The 15,631-nt window shown below is 43.0% G+C and overlaps 1 protein-coding gene across 1 annotated transcript; it reads right to left on the bottom strand.

Moving 5' to 3' along the window:
- Window positions 1–294: 294 nt before the first annotated feature.
- On the bottom strand, window positions 295–3,798 carry gja1b (gap junction protein alpha 1b). The gene is made up of 2 exons (XM_080832127.1): window positions 3,690–3,798; window positions 295–1,636 (listed from the first exon to the last, which is right to left on the bottom strand). The coding sequence occupies exon 2, from the start codon at window positions 1,618–1,620 to the stop codon at window positions 472–474; it is 1,149 nt and encodes a 382-aa protein (XP_080688253.1). The 5' UTR covers window positions 1,621–1,636; window positions 3,690–3,798; the 3' UTR covers window positions 295–471.
- Between the last annotated feature and the right edge of the window lie 11,833 nt (window positions 3,799–15,631).

The following is a 15,631-nucleotide window of genomic DNA, read 5'->3' as shown; positions in this document are numbered from 1 at the left end:
TACTGTGAAGTGAGGGGACTGTCATGGGGATCAGCAAACAGAACATCAGAGTCTTGTGTCCTTCCCTCCTCCATAGCTGTTCTGTTGTTAAGGCTTGTTAGCTCCACTAGTTTCAACATCATCATTAATGGATAGTACCTCCAGCAGTGTTAAGTAAATGTTTTTTAAAAGTCTCTGATGACTATAGTCTGGTGAGAACAGTGGATGAGGAAGGGAGGGTCAGGGGGGTAGAGGAGGAACCATCTGCCTTACCACCCTACCCCTATTCCCCTTTGCTCCTAGCACGTGAGGTGGCCTCTTTGTGCCTTCGGTTCTCTGGCCATGGTGACCCCCCGCTCTTCAGAAGACAAAGAGATTGAGAGAGAGAGAGAGAGAGAGTGGGGGACCTAGAGAAAGACAGGGAGGGAAGGGTGGGGGGGTCGAGGAAGGTGGCGGGGACAAAGAGGGGTGTGTGGGGTATTGGCCGCCGGGCTAGACGTCTAGATCGTCCGGCCGTGGTCGGCTGCTGATGCGACTGCTGGCCCGGCTGCAAGGCCTTGGGTCCAGAAGCGCCAGCGGCTGAAGCTCGTGGCCAGGCGGCAGTTTCTGGTGCTCCTGGGTGCCATCTGGGAAGTCGAAGGCCTGGGCATGCGAGTTGGAGATGGTACTGCCGTTCTGGCCCAGCCGGTTCTGCTCCGTGCTGTAGTTGGCCCAGTTCTGCTCGTTGGCCTGCTTGTTATAAATGCGACAAGAGTTGGTCCTCTCCCCCGTGGCCAGCTTGTAGCCTGGCGGGGACATGGGGGACAGTGGGGCGGTGGGCGATGAGCATCCATTGTAGTAGGCGTACTTGGTGGTGGACATGTCCTTGGGCGTGGTGCTCATGGTGCCGGCGATTGGGTAGAGGTTCCCCTGATTCCCCTTGACGCGGTCCTTGATACGCTTGTAGAAGACGTAGAAGAGCTCGACTACGTTGAGCCCCAGTGACACCAGCGAAACCACCAGCATGAAGATGATGAAGACAGTCTTCTCCGTGGGCCGGGAGAGAAAGCAGTCCACGCGGTGCGGGCATGGGTCGCGCTCGCAAGTGTACACTGCCGACAGCGTGAAGCCATACAAGTACCACTGGATGACCAGGAAGCCCACCTCGAAGAGCGACTTGAAGAGGATGCTGAAGATGTAGGTGCGCAAGAGGGCGCCCTTCATCTTGACCTTGCCATGCTCCAGCAGCCCGTGCTTGAGCTTCTTCATCTCGATCTTCTGCAGCGGGATCTCCACGTCCCCACCGTCATTGCCCACCAACTTCAGCTCCTCTTTCTTGCGGTTGAGCCTCTCCTCCTTGCGCATCAGGTAGAAGACGTGAGCCAGGTAGAGCAGCGTGGGCGTGGACACGAAGATAATCTGTAGCACCCAGTAGCGCACGTGCGAGATAGGAAAAGACTTGTCGTAGCAGACGTTCTCGCAACCGGGCTGCTGCGTGTTGCACTTGAAGGCAGACTGTTCATCGCCCCACGCCGACTCCACTGCTGTCCCCAGCACCAGGATGCGAAAGATGAAAAGCACGGAGAGCCAGACTTTTCCACCGGCCGTGGAGTAAGCCTGGACTTTGTCCAGCAGTCTTCCCAAAGCACTCCAGTCACCCATCTCGAGGGAGTTCTAACTGCAAACAGATCAAAAACATTAAACAGTTGTTTAAGCATCCCAGATGGCACAAAAAGTCAAAGCTGTTGAAATACACAACCCTGTACAAATCAATGTTCTCCCATCAAAGTCCTATGGGGGATAATAATCAACTGCCTACACTGCAGTGATTTGTGATATTGCAACCACCACAAGTAGTTGGCGTAAGATCTGGGCATCAAAGGCACGAGAAATTGCTTTGCAGACTCAGTGGACATCCATGAGGTTGAGATTTCTGATAGAGGAACTCTATTCACAGCTGCGTTCATTGAAAAAGAATTGGACAGTGTGACACATTCAGGTGGTCGACAAAGTTTTGTATGACCGTTAATTTCATGTTTGTTTGTTTTTCCTTTTATAAGACTGCACATTTGCGCTGTGGACCTGTTCTTTATCAAACCATTTTTCAAGAAGTCCCTATAAACATTAAAAACCATATGGTGAATGAAGAAAGTCCTTGTGATGACAAGCATGTTGGCATGTTGATTTGCAGAGAAGTTGCTTTATTTACGGTTCTCATGACTTTTAATTTCTAAACTCCTCTAGGATCCCATCAAGCTGCAGCAATCCATACCTAAACGTATTTACACCCATGCCTAGCCCAGTCTGCAGGAATTATGCCTAAAATGGATTGTATCCTTTTGTATGGATTCCTAATTGGCAACACAGACTCTGCCATACTTGTATCTATGCAACGGCGACTCAGTCGGTTAAATGAAACCTACATACTAAACTTTCCCCTCTCAGGTCTGTAGTTGCTGTACTGGTTTTCACTCGTATCTTTCACTGAGTCTGGTAACAGGTAGCCCTGTTCTGGCCTGGTTGCAGTTGCCAGCACCGCTCTAAAATCACTGAAACATTTCATCTAGTGGGAGACTGTGACGATTAAAACCCACAGCTCGACACATAGGAAAGAGGCGAGTGACTGCACATAATGCGTGGACGGATGCCATCAGTGAACCACCAAGAGCCCATTTTTTTTTTTTTTAGGAAAGCTGTCAAGAGTACCTTGTTAAAGGAGTGAAATGCCGAGATTACAGGGTATTTTTTTTCCTTTTTTTTATCAAGCTGTCAGGACCACACAACGGGGTTCAGGAGAAGGCACTGCCGGCTGCATCGGGCAAATAGCAAACAATACGGCTTAAATTCGCTGAATCCGGTATACAGTTTTAGTGGACGCAACTTCTTTCTTGGTACAAAAATCACTCTGGGTCGTTTGTGGGGCACTTTAATTAATTATTAGGTAAAGCCTCTCTTTCAATTTAGCTACTACATATTTGTTTACAATACACAAAGCAAATCCGCTTCTGGTCCCCCATAACACCATAGGCTAAATAGTGTAAAGGTGCGTTGTACCCCGATTTGAGACACCGAATTCTGACTATGTATTAAAGTTCGCAGGTAGGCCTAAGATTGCAGATAGACCACTGGTCTAATAGTGCCATCCAGAAAAAAACTTCATTCCCACAGCTGTGAAACGTGTGCCTTCCAGATGCGCGACAAGACTAAAACAAATTTCGAGTTCAACTTAAGTGTGACTGGTCTAAAAAGGGGAAAGAGCTTTATCTGATTACAATCTAACGGTGAAAAGTGATCCAAGTGTAAATATGTTTTTCCCCCCCATTCATTTTTTGTCTGAGAACCCCTTAAAATGTAAAATAATGAACTGTTAATTGGTCTCAAGACTGTTATTGTTGGCAAATTCACCGTCTCATTTTGCCGTCAAGTGAAAGCGAGAGGTGTATGCTACAGATGCTCAATCTTTTGATGTAAAATCCTTTCCCAATCTGCAGCAAATATCTAAAAACCTTGGCATGTAACACCCTGAATGATTCATAACACAACTACTTATATAGTTACAATTAATTTATTTTAAATGTTCTTGACCAAAATCAACTCGTTGAGAAGGTTTGTGTCTCTATGCACACAACATTTTGAGATGCACTCTCAAATCAAAGTTTTCAAAAACTTCTATTAAGACATAAAAGGCACTGTTTTCTTATTTGAAGTTGTCATAGTTATCTCAAGCTTACCTGGAAAGTCACCGAGAAGTAAGAAGAGTGCCCGGAGGGACTTTCTCCGTAACTTCTTCTCAAACAGTCTCCGCTTTCTTGAAATCCAAGTTTGCGACTACAGAGAAACTGAGCACCACTTGTCAAACTTTCCTTGCTTATAACAGTCTTCGTGCGGGTTGAGAAGGAGGGAAAGAATCTAGAGAGAGAAAAGTTTTGTCACCTGATTCCCTACGTCAGAAGTGTCGGACCTCCTGGACTCTTCACTGAACTCTTTAACAAACTTACACATCTGAACGCATGGAAGCATATCAGAACGTTTAAAACTCCGTATTTTTGAGTTTCAAGATATTAAATCCGCAGACTCTTTGTAGTTACGTAGGTACATAGAGACACTTAAGTCTCACCCTCTGCACTAGTTTCTAAATGAGTTTGTGATCATTAAAAAGTCATAAAAACAATAAAGTGGTTTTGAAGTGATACATTTTATTTTATTTAGGCATGTTTTTATCATATTTTCTATTCAGACCATGCAACGCATAATGATTTCAAAGTCACTTGTCTTTCTCCCAAATATTGTGTAATCATTGATATTTTGCCTAAAAGTAAAGCTAATGTAGAGTGTGGATTGTTTATTTGCATTTAGTTAAATGTTGATAGAAAAATCCATGGCCTTTTAAACTTAACTTCTTACAGGAGATAGATAAAACTTTATACCAGAGCACAGTTCATACAAAATGTAAAATATGGGGAGTTGCGCCATCTAGTGCCTATAGAGATTGACACAGACGACCTTGTGAAACGTCTCAAGTAGGCCTATCACTTATTTTGAAATGATTAATTATTTCATGCCCCTGCACATGACAAACAGAGAATTGTTCCCTAAAGAAAATGACTGGAGTCACAGCTTGGAGTGACTTTACACACAATGTAAAGCACACAAACACTCCAGGCACATGGCAACCTCAACACGACATAGTTGACTTGTACGTAACAGGCAAACAGTGGACATGACTGATGAACAAAGGCATCATGCGACTTGCAGAAGCAACGTTCTTGCACATTTTACTGGATTCAAGGACAGATTGTTTTAGTCTTTATTTGTAATACATTTACAAAACACTCCAAAAATCTGTTGTGTTGTGTGTAGACTGATAAGACAAATAAATGACTTGAATCCATTTTAAGATTGAGTCTGAAACATTACACAATGTGGAAAACTTGGAAGGGTCTAAAAACGTTCACATGAGCATGGCCTTACCATGGGCCTGTTGCCCCTAGAGGCCTTGGTGATTTGCTCTTACACTGAATAATCTCCTATAAAGCCCTTTTCATCTGAACAGCAATGTTCTTTGCTCTTTCTCCCATGCTTCCCTACTCTCCTCTCTGTCTCATTCCCTTCCTCCATTCGATGTACTTTCTATCTGTCCATCAGACTTCCCTTTTATTGTAATCTCCACCTTTTGGTTGCAGCTCAGTGTCAGTCCTTCTCCTAACTGCACTGGCTGGTAGCTTTGCTGCATCACTTCCTTCATGAGGAAAATAAAAGGTGCAGAATTATCATATCACCACTCTTGCTTTATGAATCATATTAAAAGCTGGTTGGTATACGTTATAATATTCTGTTAGTAATGTTGATGTGATATCAGTAATCGAAATTATAATTCAAAAAATTATTTAATGTAGTTCAACAATTTGTGATAACAGCAAGATAACTCGAAACTAAATGCTTTAGAGATGCGTTCATAATGTTGCCTTATAACTTTAAAAAGTAATGTACACAAGAGAGTGTTTTCTGATATGTGGAGGACTGACACACAGACAGGAACACACACATGCACACACACACACACACACACTGACTCTAACTTTTTACTCACTGTTACGTCACTCAAAAGAACACATAAGCAGCCTTCCCATGTTTTTTCTCTTGGTCTGCACTGCCTGTTTAACTGGGTTGTGGCATCTCAGTGGACAATCCAAAATAGTGTTTGTCTGTTCTCCATTCTCAAATCCACACACTCACTCAGACTTCTGCCCTGTGATAATGGTCTACTTTTGATTGTACATATGTTCAGGAATGGAGGTTGAGTTATAGAACTGTATTATAGTTTTACACTGGGCTGCCATTGTTACTGACTACAGTTGTGACAGCATGTACTGTATGTGTATTTACCACAGTCACACTCGCTACGGACAGAACAAACGAACAGACAAGTAAATGTCCAGAAACAAACCCAATTAAATAAATGTCACACGTATGACAACCACATTATTGATCTGTTACTTTGCTAATTGTTGTGATTGCAATGTTATAAGGTATCCACCATGGACACAGTGATACAATGGCAATGTCTCCCCCTGTAGGCGATTATTAATTCCACTTTACAGTGACTCATCTTAGATTTGGAACGTTCAATTCGAAAATTCATAGTCATTTTAACTGCGGTTGTATAAATTGATGAAATATATTGTGTACAGCAGATAATATAATTAAACTGTTGATGCCAGATTCATAGTAACGATTCTGTAATGGTTCTGAGGTTTAGGATCTCAGCAAAAACAGTGGCATCTTTGCCCTAATGTTATATCACCATCTAGTGGCTTTCCACCAACTTATGCTTCCAGAGTCACTTTCATAACCCACAACTCATACAACACAAACACTTACCCAAACACTTTCACAAAGACAGAAAACAACATTAGCACACACAAATACCCACACGAAACAAACAAACAGAGAGAGACAGACAAACAGACAGTTCTGACTGTAATTTCTCAGTAGGATGAGAGTGAATAAGGGAGAGGATCATGTTTGCCCAGTTCACAGTCAGGCAGTTCACTTCCAGCTCTACCTTTCTTAGGCCCAGCCAGGCAGTGAATTAATGGAAGACTTCAAGAAAAACCTATTCATAACACACTTTTAGTCTGCTAGAATTGTAATATGAATTTAATCGGGTACTTTTGGGTTCTAACATTTTGTCTAAACGTTTCAAAGGGTGAAAATTCAGAAGGAGGACCTTAAAGTCAAAACTGGTCTACACTGATAAGTGAAATATGGGAGACTGTGGCTTCAACCTTTTGTGTGGCAATTGTAATATCCAGGCTGAAATACAAACAGATGTTGAAGTTGCAAAACTGTGATCTAAAGCATTTTTTCCTAAAAAAAATCGGTTGAATGTTACAGATACCATTTACATATTCCACATATGTCCAAGTCTCAGTCCAGTTGACATGGAGATAGTGACAACATCACTGTAATGGAGTTGGCTCATAAAGAGAGCTTTACCTCTGGGTTCTGGTATTCATGGTTACACACAGAGATGAGCAGTAGTGACTTTTCTCTTTACCGGCAGGGAAACCACTTAACTTCGGTCCCTGCAATCCCGCAAATCACAGCACAGAATGAACTAGGCCATATCAGTCAGCATCTCTACCCTTAGACGTTTGTGCCTCAGCATCTAAATGCTTAACACACACCCTCACACAGCAACAGTTAACAGACCTAAACACAAACATACACAGGTATAATGACGTAATTTTAGTACTGTACCCAATTAATGACCCTTACAGGGGTGTGTCTACTAATAGCATAACTGTGCAACAATTAAATAATTAAATCATAGTAACTTTCGTTTTAAATCTCTCTCTCTCTGTCGCTGTCTGTTACCGTGACCATTTCACACCACTGCTCTTGGGAAAACACACTACAGAGCAGCATTAACCAAACATATACGCACTGACTGATTCACACATAACCCAGCCGGTTAACCAGTGTTTGGTCTGTCCTTCAGAGCTGTTGCTTATGTTTGGAAGTGTGATCACTTTTTAGTGAACAGAAATAATGTTCAAGTCTCACCTTTCACAATGCATTTGACAATTAACATTTCATGACCTGTTCACAACCCCCTGTAAACCTAATTTATCTTTCCATCGGTTCTCTGGTGTCATCACTGTTTAATTTTAACCTCCATGTGAGATCTCTAACAGTTTTAATTCACTGGGCTGTTTTTCTTACTTATTTGATCAGAAGGCCTTAATGTAAAGCTACTTACTCACTGTGAAGTAGAAACAATCATATCAGTGTTTACCTTCCTTTGGGACGAAATCTAGCTTATTAGTTTCATGAGTGTGCTGTTACTTTAACCTTGGTATTTTATATATAAACTGAGCCATTATTGCGAGTATTTTTGACCAGTTCCACAGCACTTTGTAAACTTCAGTTCATCAACTTGAAGGGCTTTTGTTCTTGACTGTGACCTGACCTGACCTGACTCCTATCACTCCACCCTGACCAGACCAGGATCTAGCTTACAGCCATAAATGCACGAGTGTTTTAGTGTGTGCTGAAATGAAAACCAGACTGCCATGTGTGTGTGATTTTCAAAAAGAACATTAACCTAGATGTATAATCAAGTATGAGCTGTCAATTATTTTCACACTGACTGCTCATAAAAAAAAAAATCTTCATCTTAATGGGTGTAGTCATTGTGACCGCCAGTAGAGAAGGGGATATGGATTCCCTTCAAGCGGCACAATTCTTGCTCTGGAACCATGGCACGACCTTTGATATTTGCCCGTCTTAGTGGGCAGCTACAGAGCGGCAGGAGGGTTCTTCTGTGATTTGGTGGGTGAAAAGGTCTAAGCTGTTGAAGGCGAGCGCTCATCCAACTGATGTGCCAAAGTAGGACACTCGGCTGGACGCAATATAACTGCTAGGTGGCAGGACAGGGGGCCTCCTGTGGCTCTTTCCTGCCCTTTTACAGTTCCGGATCTCCTCAGGCTTGCTGTTGGAGGTGGCCCTGGGTGCCCCCGCATCGGTTTTCAATTTATTGCCGTCTAGGGCAGACAGAACATCAGAGTTTGCAGAGTTGGGGGCACCTGGTGAATCTTTCCTGGGCAGACAGAGGTGAGACCTGACTGATTGTTGCACCACTGGTATCTGATTGGACTCACTCTTGAGGACATCCAGCTAGGGGCAGAAGAGTCGTCTCTCGGCGCGACAACAGCCTGCCCTGAGTTGGCTTACCATTACGAGGCCTCTTGTTATTCATACTGGGGAATATGGGGAATTCCATAGGATTACTGTATTTTCCGCACTATAGGGCACACTGGATTATAAGGCGCTCTGTCAATGAATGGTCTATTTTCGATCTTTTTTCATATATAAAGCGCACCGGACTATAAGGCGCATTAAGCGACACAAAACAGTCAGTCAGTCAAACTTTATTAAACGTGTTCACAATTGAACACAATTGACCATTGTTCAAACGTTAATGATACATTAATGCAACATAAAATACAACACAATACACTCACTTTTTCAGTTCATTCCTCGTCCACAAATCCTTCAAATTCTTCATCTTCAGTGTCCGAGTTTAACAGGTGGGCGATTACGGCATCCAGCATGCCCGGATCCCTCTCATCATTATCCGAGTCAGTGGAGTCAGTGTCATTGCATACCTGGCAGTTCAGTGATGATTCCGGCCTTCGTGAAAGCTCGGACCACAGTTGAGACTGATACCTTAGCCCAGGCATCCACGATCCATTGGCAGATAGTAGCGTAAGTCGCCCGGCGCTGTCTCCCTGTCTTGGTGAATGTGTGTTCGCCTTCTGTCATCCACTGCTCCAACACAGCTCGCAGTTTAACTTTGAACACCCTGTTGACACCAATATCTAGCGGCTGGAGTTCTTTAGTTAATCCACCCGGAGCGCTGGCAAGCACTTAGTTTGCTTCACTTGGTTTTTGACAGCATTGGTGAGATGGGCGCGAATGGAGTCGCAGATCAATAGGGACAGAGATTTGTAGAAAAAGCCATCCGGTCTCTTCACGTAAATTTCTCTCAGCCACTCACTCATCTTTTCCTCGTCCATCCAGCCCTTCGAGTTAGCTTTGATGATTACGCCAGATGGAAACTTTTCTTTTGGCAAAGTCTTCCTCTTGAAAATGTCCATAGGTGAAAGTTTCTGGCCATTAGCCTGGCAACCGAGAACTACAGTGAAGGATGACTTCTCGTATCCTGTGGTGCGTACAGACACCGTTCTGGTCCCTGTTTTCTCCACGGTGAGGTTCACGGGGATGTCAAAGGTGAGGGGAACCTCGGCTTGTGACTTGGGGACCTCGCTGCAGCCATGCCAGGTTCAGGCACCGGGAATACCAGGAAGCCCGCAGCGGATTGGGGAAGCTACCACACCAACCGTCGCAATTCCGTTCTGCCCGCTGAGTTTCCCGAGAGGGCAATATGCGGGAGACATGACTACGCATTAGCCAATCAGAACACTAGTACTGTCGCAGCCATATAATAATAACTACTTACAAACCGAGAGTGAGGACGAAGTTTTATATTTCCCTGCATGACCGAGCGGTCGAGGTTAGTAAGTTGATTACTATATGGAATTTTTCTCTCCTTTCATTTTGTAAATGAAAAGAAATGGTAATTGTTAATAGAAAATATTTAGTTTTGTTGAGCTCTCAAGTCTCCTCATGAAAAATAAGTTTCAGGTGTTGCGTGGTAACCCATTACTTGCTGACTTCAAGTTACAATTATTTTCCGTTAAATTTACAGTTGAGGTTAGTAAGTTGTTTATTATATGGCATTTTGGTGTGGACGGAATCGATGGATACTCCTCTGGAAGCCTAATACAGTATCAGGCTCATACTCGTGCCATTTACCTTGTGGACGTCCTTAAAAAACGTTGCCAGCAAATGGTCAAGCTCGGGAGCTGGTAGGTTATCGTAGCGCTCCCTACTTCCGCCCTGTGGCAAAAAAAAAAACGCTTAACAAAGATGTTTTTTATCGATATAAATAGTGTTTAAGTAATCAATCTTACATATTTCAAAAGTGACGAGCATTCGTCATGGCGAACAGAAAGGTACTCCTTTCAATGATTGTAAACATAGTTTTCAAGTTGAAACAACTTCAATTTGAAGGCTTGTGACATGTGTAGCTGCCAAATGTGAGGACCCTGCCTGATGTGAGTCCGCCAATAGGATGTCTAGAGTCCGCCGCTGCCTGATGTGAGTCCGCATGCGCAAACACAAACGGTTTACGGCAGAAGGCTCAGGAGCAAACTATCCAAGACGTGCATTCTCATACATGGTTTAATATCAACGTATCTGGCTTCTCTTAACGCATAATGTAGGTTTATTTAACGTAGTGTTTTATAATTTTGTCAACGGTTTACAGCATAAGGCTCAGTGTCAACATATGGGGCTATGTTGTATTACTGTTACTAGTAGGCTAATGAATGCACTGCTTAACTAATAATTCAATAAACATGAAGCTTAACATCATAAACCTTGGTGGATTTCAAACGTAAACAAATGCGCTTGTCATTCCACTTCATGCTGTAGCCTACACCACCAGCATTACCTGGCTCGTTGTACTACAATAGTGTCGCAAAGTTTGCGCATGCGGCCTCACATCAGGCAGGTCCTCACATTTGGCAGCTACAACATGTACTGAACATGGACAGCATGAATTACAGGCGGAGATTGGCCTCCAGACGAAGGGTGCGTAAGCTTCGTCATTGTTCAGCTGATGTTGCAACGTAGTGTCCAGCTGAATGTATGTTTGCCTACTAGAATTTACGAGACACCAGTTAATGACCAGAGAGATCCATATGAATATAAATTAGAGGTTATTCATTTATTTTAAAAGCCTGGCCTAAACACAGTGTAACCAGGTAGCTTTAGGACCCAGGACCTTTTTAGGTAGCCCATGGCTGACGTGATTCCCTTTAGCGTTAGGACCCAGGAGTTTTAGGTAGCCCTTGGCTGACGAGCTATTTCCTATATGAGGCCCGCGTTAGTTCAAGTTGGCGTTTTGTATTGGAGGCAATTGTTTGCTGCGTTCACCGAATGCTTTAGGCATTGGATGCATGTAACTCAGGTAGGCTGGCAATTCTCTCATTACATCCACAGTAGCTAGCACGTTTGCATGGTGTTTAACCTGGTGTGATGTAGCCTATTGTTTTTACTACATAGCAACAGCCTCCTCAGCTTCTGGCGTGACGGTGGAAAAGCGTTAAGCAGCGAGGTCACCATTCAACAGCAATCGGTATGTTTGTTAAATGAGTTATTGAGAACATTTATATAATGATGCTATTGCTTTGTGTTACTCATTTTGGTATTTCCACAACAGGTATAGTCCAGCGACTGCCACTGTTTTTCCCATGTTAGAGTTTCTATAGTTTTGTTTATTTCTGTCCTCAGTTTTGTTTTGATAAAGGGCCTGTTTTGTCTGTTTATTACTTTGACGTTAGACGTCTATTTTGGAGTCTTGGTCGTGCTGGGCTTGCTCACCTGGTAACACGTGTTATATGTTTTGCAGTGAGTGTGCATTATACATTGCCTTATGGTTGCTGTGATTCTAAGATTAATAATTTGTGTGGCTATATCCTTGCAGTCTTCATTCATGAGTGGTAACGTTCTTCAGGTGGGGAGTTCACCCAACCATACGTCAATTTAGGCCATAGGCCCAAGTGTATTAGGCTCACAATCACGCCCTTGTTTTAGTGTGTTATTTTAATAGGATGTGCATACTGTGTATTCAATAAACTTTGTATTTATATTTTTGATACCACTGCCTCTGCTTAAGTTCATTTAATTGGACAGGACTTGTGTAGGAACCTAGACCTAATTAAAGTGTGCTTAACTGAGGGTCTCTCACCCCATCTGTGAGAGTGGCGTAGTCGGAACTCTCAGCACCCCGCCACAACAGTATAAATAGGCCTCAAGTTTCTATAATAGGCTAAAAGAAACGATGAATCATAAATAACAATGTTATGCTTCATCTTTCATTTTTTTTTAGATGTTTATGGCACCTCAGGCGAAGATCTCCTGTAGTTTTGAGACACCCACAAATGAGCCATTGGTGGTATACCATTGTGCCTACGTTCAATCGTACTCAATTCATGCAGAACTTCAGAGTCTCTCCAGAAGCCTTTGAGTATGTACTGTGTGTCGCTGCCTTAGACACAGACTGGGTAGAATGGACCCAAATTATCGCCTTTGCATACCTGTGAGAAAGCGAGTTGCCATCCCGTTTTGGAGGCTGGCTACCAGTAGCCATTACAGGACTCTCAGTCACCTTTTTGGTGTCATAATTAGCATGGTCTTGCACTCGGTGAGAGATTCCTGTGACGCCGTCATTGCGGTGCTTCTTCCGCGAGCACATACCAGTCCCGGATAGCAGAATGTTAAAGGAAAAGGACAAAGGAGTACCCAAGTAACTATTTTAAAAGAAAAGGATGGCAATCCATAATACGACAGGGAGTTGAGGATGGTAAAGGTCTATTTTCGGTTGTGTGTGTAGGGTATCCGGTAAATGTCCATGACACGCGAGTATATAAACTATCCGAGTTGTGGGAGAAATTGGGTGAGGACAGATATTAAGTGAATACAAGGCTACCATCTCAGGGCTTGACGTTGGACACTTCCTGATTGGAGACCCTGCCTATCCACTGCAAAGATGGCTGATGAAACCATTTGCAGACACAGGAGGACTAATGCCAGAGCAGTAAAAATGTTATTACAGTAAAAGTAGGGCACAATCAGTTGTGGACACTGCCTTTGAAGTATTAAAGGAAGATGGCGGTGTCTTATGAAGAGAAATTACTGTTAAGTGGAAATGGTTATAAAACAATGGTGCTGACATCCCTTTTCTGAAGAAACAAACATACACATGAACATGCAACCTCCAGTAAGAGCTCTACCTGACCAGGGCCAACAGGAATGAGCTGATGTCCGAGCTGCATTAATGGGCTATTTCAATACCCAAGAAGAATGATTGAACACTAATACAATTTTTATTTGCAATAGATATTGATGGACATATGGTATAAATATTATAAATAGTTAATGAATATTAATAAATATAATCATTATAAATAGTTGTAATTAACTGTGTATAATAAAGTAAACAACAGTACAAGTAGTAAACAGTCAGCGGTCAGAGTGCATGTTCGGCACCCTGTCGAGGCCGGTTTCAAGTCCGGGCAGTCACCGTACTGAACACGGGTCTACAGGGTGGCAAACATACACTCTAACCTCAACGCTATAGAGACAGGCTGGATGGCATGGCAGTCAGAGCACCAATTTTAATGGATGAAAGCTTACCTTGTTCATATGAGAAGGCGTCAGTGTCACAAATATCCTCCAGCAAAGCTCCATTTATATTATTTGCTTCTCGCTACCCTAACCATTCAAGGAGCTGTAAATGTAATACAGTCTTGATCCGTCCAGCACCACTTCTTGATGATTCTGCCTAATAGTCTCTGCAGTCTTTCTTTCTTTTTTTTATTTGTTAGTTATTTGTTGTGTTTTCCGTTTACCCCCCCCCCCCCCCCCCATCTCCAACTCTCCACGTATTTCCTCATACATTTTTTTCCCCTTATTGCCTTGTCTTGTTTTTCTTGATTTTCTGATGACCAAATCACTATTAACATATTCATCTCATCCGTGGTCCACTTCTGGATGGATTTTCCGTTTATCGTCAAATTTTTCGCTCATCCTTTTGTACAAACTTTGTGGTATGCTAATGCTTACAGAAATTACAATAAAGGCTTTTGACGGCTGAAAAAATATGGCGGTGGAAATTTCTGTTGCTGGTGGGGTAGCTCCGCGCATAACCTCTGTGACTTTGGTGGGTCCCAATTTCGGGACCAGCAACTTCATGGAGCCATGCCGGTGCAGGTTTTTGAGCACCAGCACAGCAGAATTTTGGTTGTAACGCGCAGAACTGGTTCCAGATAAGGCACCGGCACCAGCACCATGTCGGTGGAACAGGTATTAGTCCGCCCTTTGATTTACTCTTCCTCATAATGGAATTTGTTCTGCTCCGGTTGTTGTTTTTTTGCCAGAAAGAAATAATACTAGATAGCACTAGTGTTAGTGTTAGTGTTACATGATCTTAACAGTGACAGACATCCCACAAAATAGAGTTATATTTAATTTATTAACAATATTTATTCAATATTCAAAAGATAATATTTGAATAGATTATTTAAATTATATATATTTATAAAGAAATGATGAAAAGCAACACCGAAACAACAATGATTTAACACACCGGTAGGTAGGTAATATCAGCAATTCAATTCACATTTAATATGAAAGCTTAACACTTAATATTACTATTTTTATTTTTTAAGATATTATTTGGATCTAGAGTAATTACCAGTTGATGAGAAGGTGACTGCATGGGGTAGGAAAAAGAAGCAGATGAGGCCCGAGCTGGGGGGCCTGGCCTGGCCACGAAGGAGACAGTGAGCTGACCGTTGGTGGTGGACAGGGCTGGGAAAGGTGTGGAGCAGATGCTGGGTCTGCATCTGCAACTGGGGGCTCCCCTGGTGGCTTGTTGGCCCATGTTGCAGGCGCATTCCCTCCTCTGGTGTATAGCGGCCCTTTCTGGGGAGAAGCAGGATGGTCCATTGGTGGTAGCAGTGGTGGTTTGGCCTCCAAAGGTTATGTGGCGGCTATTGTTGATTACATCCCGGTTTAGAGGAAAGATGCCACACTCCTTAAACCCCTCCACCACAACACCCCGGCTCTTTCCTCGCATGGAGGAGGAGGTGGTCGAACCACCTATGGAAACATTGGTGCTACTACTTTTTTCAAGACTGTGGTTGTGAATAGAGAGCTTATTATTAGCTTGTTGTTAGCATTCAAATCAAGTTTGATCTCTCTCAGGACCTGTACTACACCACGTAATCAGCACCTTAGCTCAGTGAGGACCTTGGAGATGAACGTTAAAAAGCCGTTGGAGATAAAGCTCAACAAGAAAATGTTTAACACCGAACCAAATTCTCGTTGCAAAGTCAAATTTCTACTATTTGTTTTATGCGGGTTTGTAAACGCAGAATTACAACACTGTCTAGTACACTTCAATATGCTTTACATTTGTCATTTTTGGTACAGCTAATTCAAATACCCTTTTTGGGCGGGGGCTTGCGTTTCTGGT

The sequence above is a fragment of the Sprattus sprattus genome (genome assembly GCF_963457725.1).
Source record: "Sprattus sprattus genome assembly, chromosome: 2".
Taxonomy (NCBI): Eukaryota; Metazoa; Chordata; class Actinopteri; order Clupeiformes; family Clupeidae; genus Sprattus; species Sprattus sprattus.
This window is presented reverse-complemented; position numbering and strand designations above follow the sequence as displayed.

Coding starts and splice junctions, on each gene's coding strand:
- gja1b (XM_080832127.1), bottom strand. CDS start 1,620: ATGGGTGACTGGAGTGCTTTGGGAAGACTGCTGGACAAAGTCCAGGCT.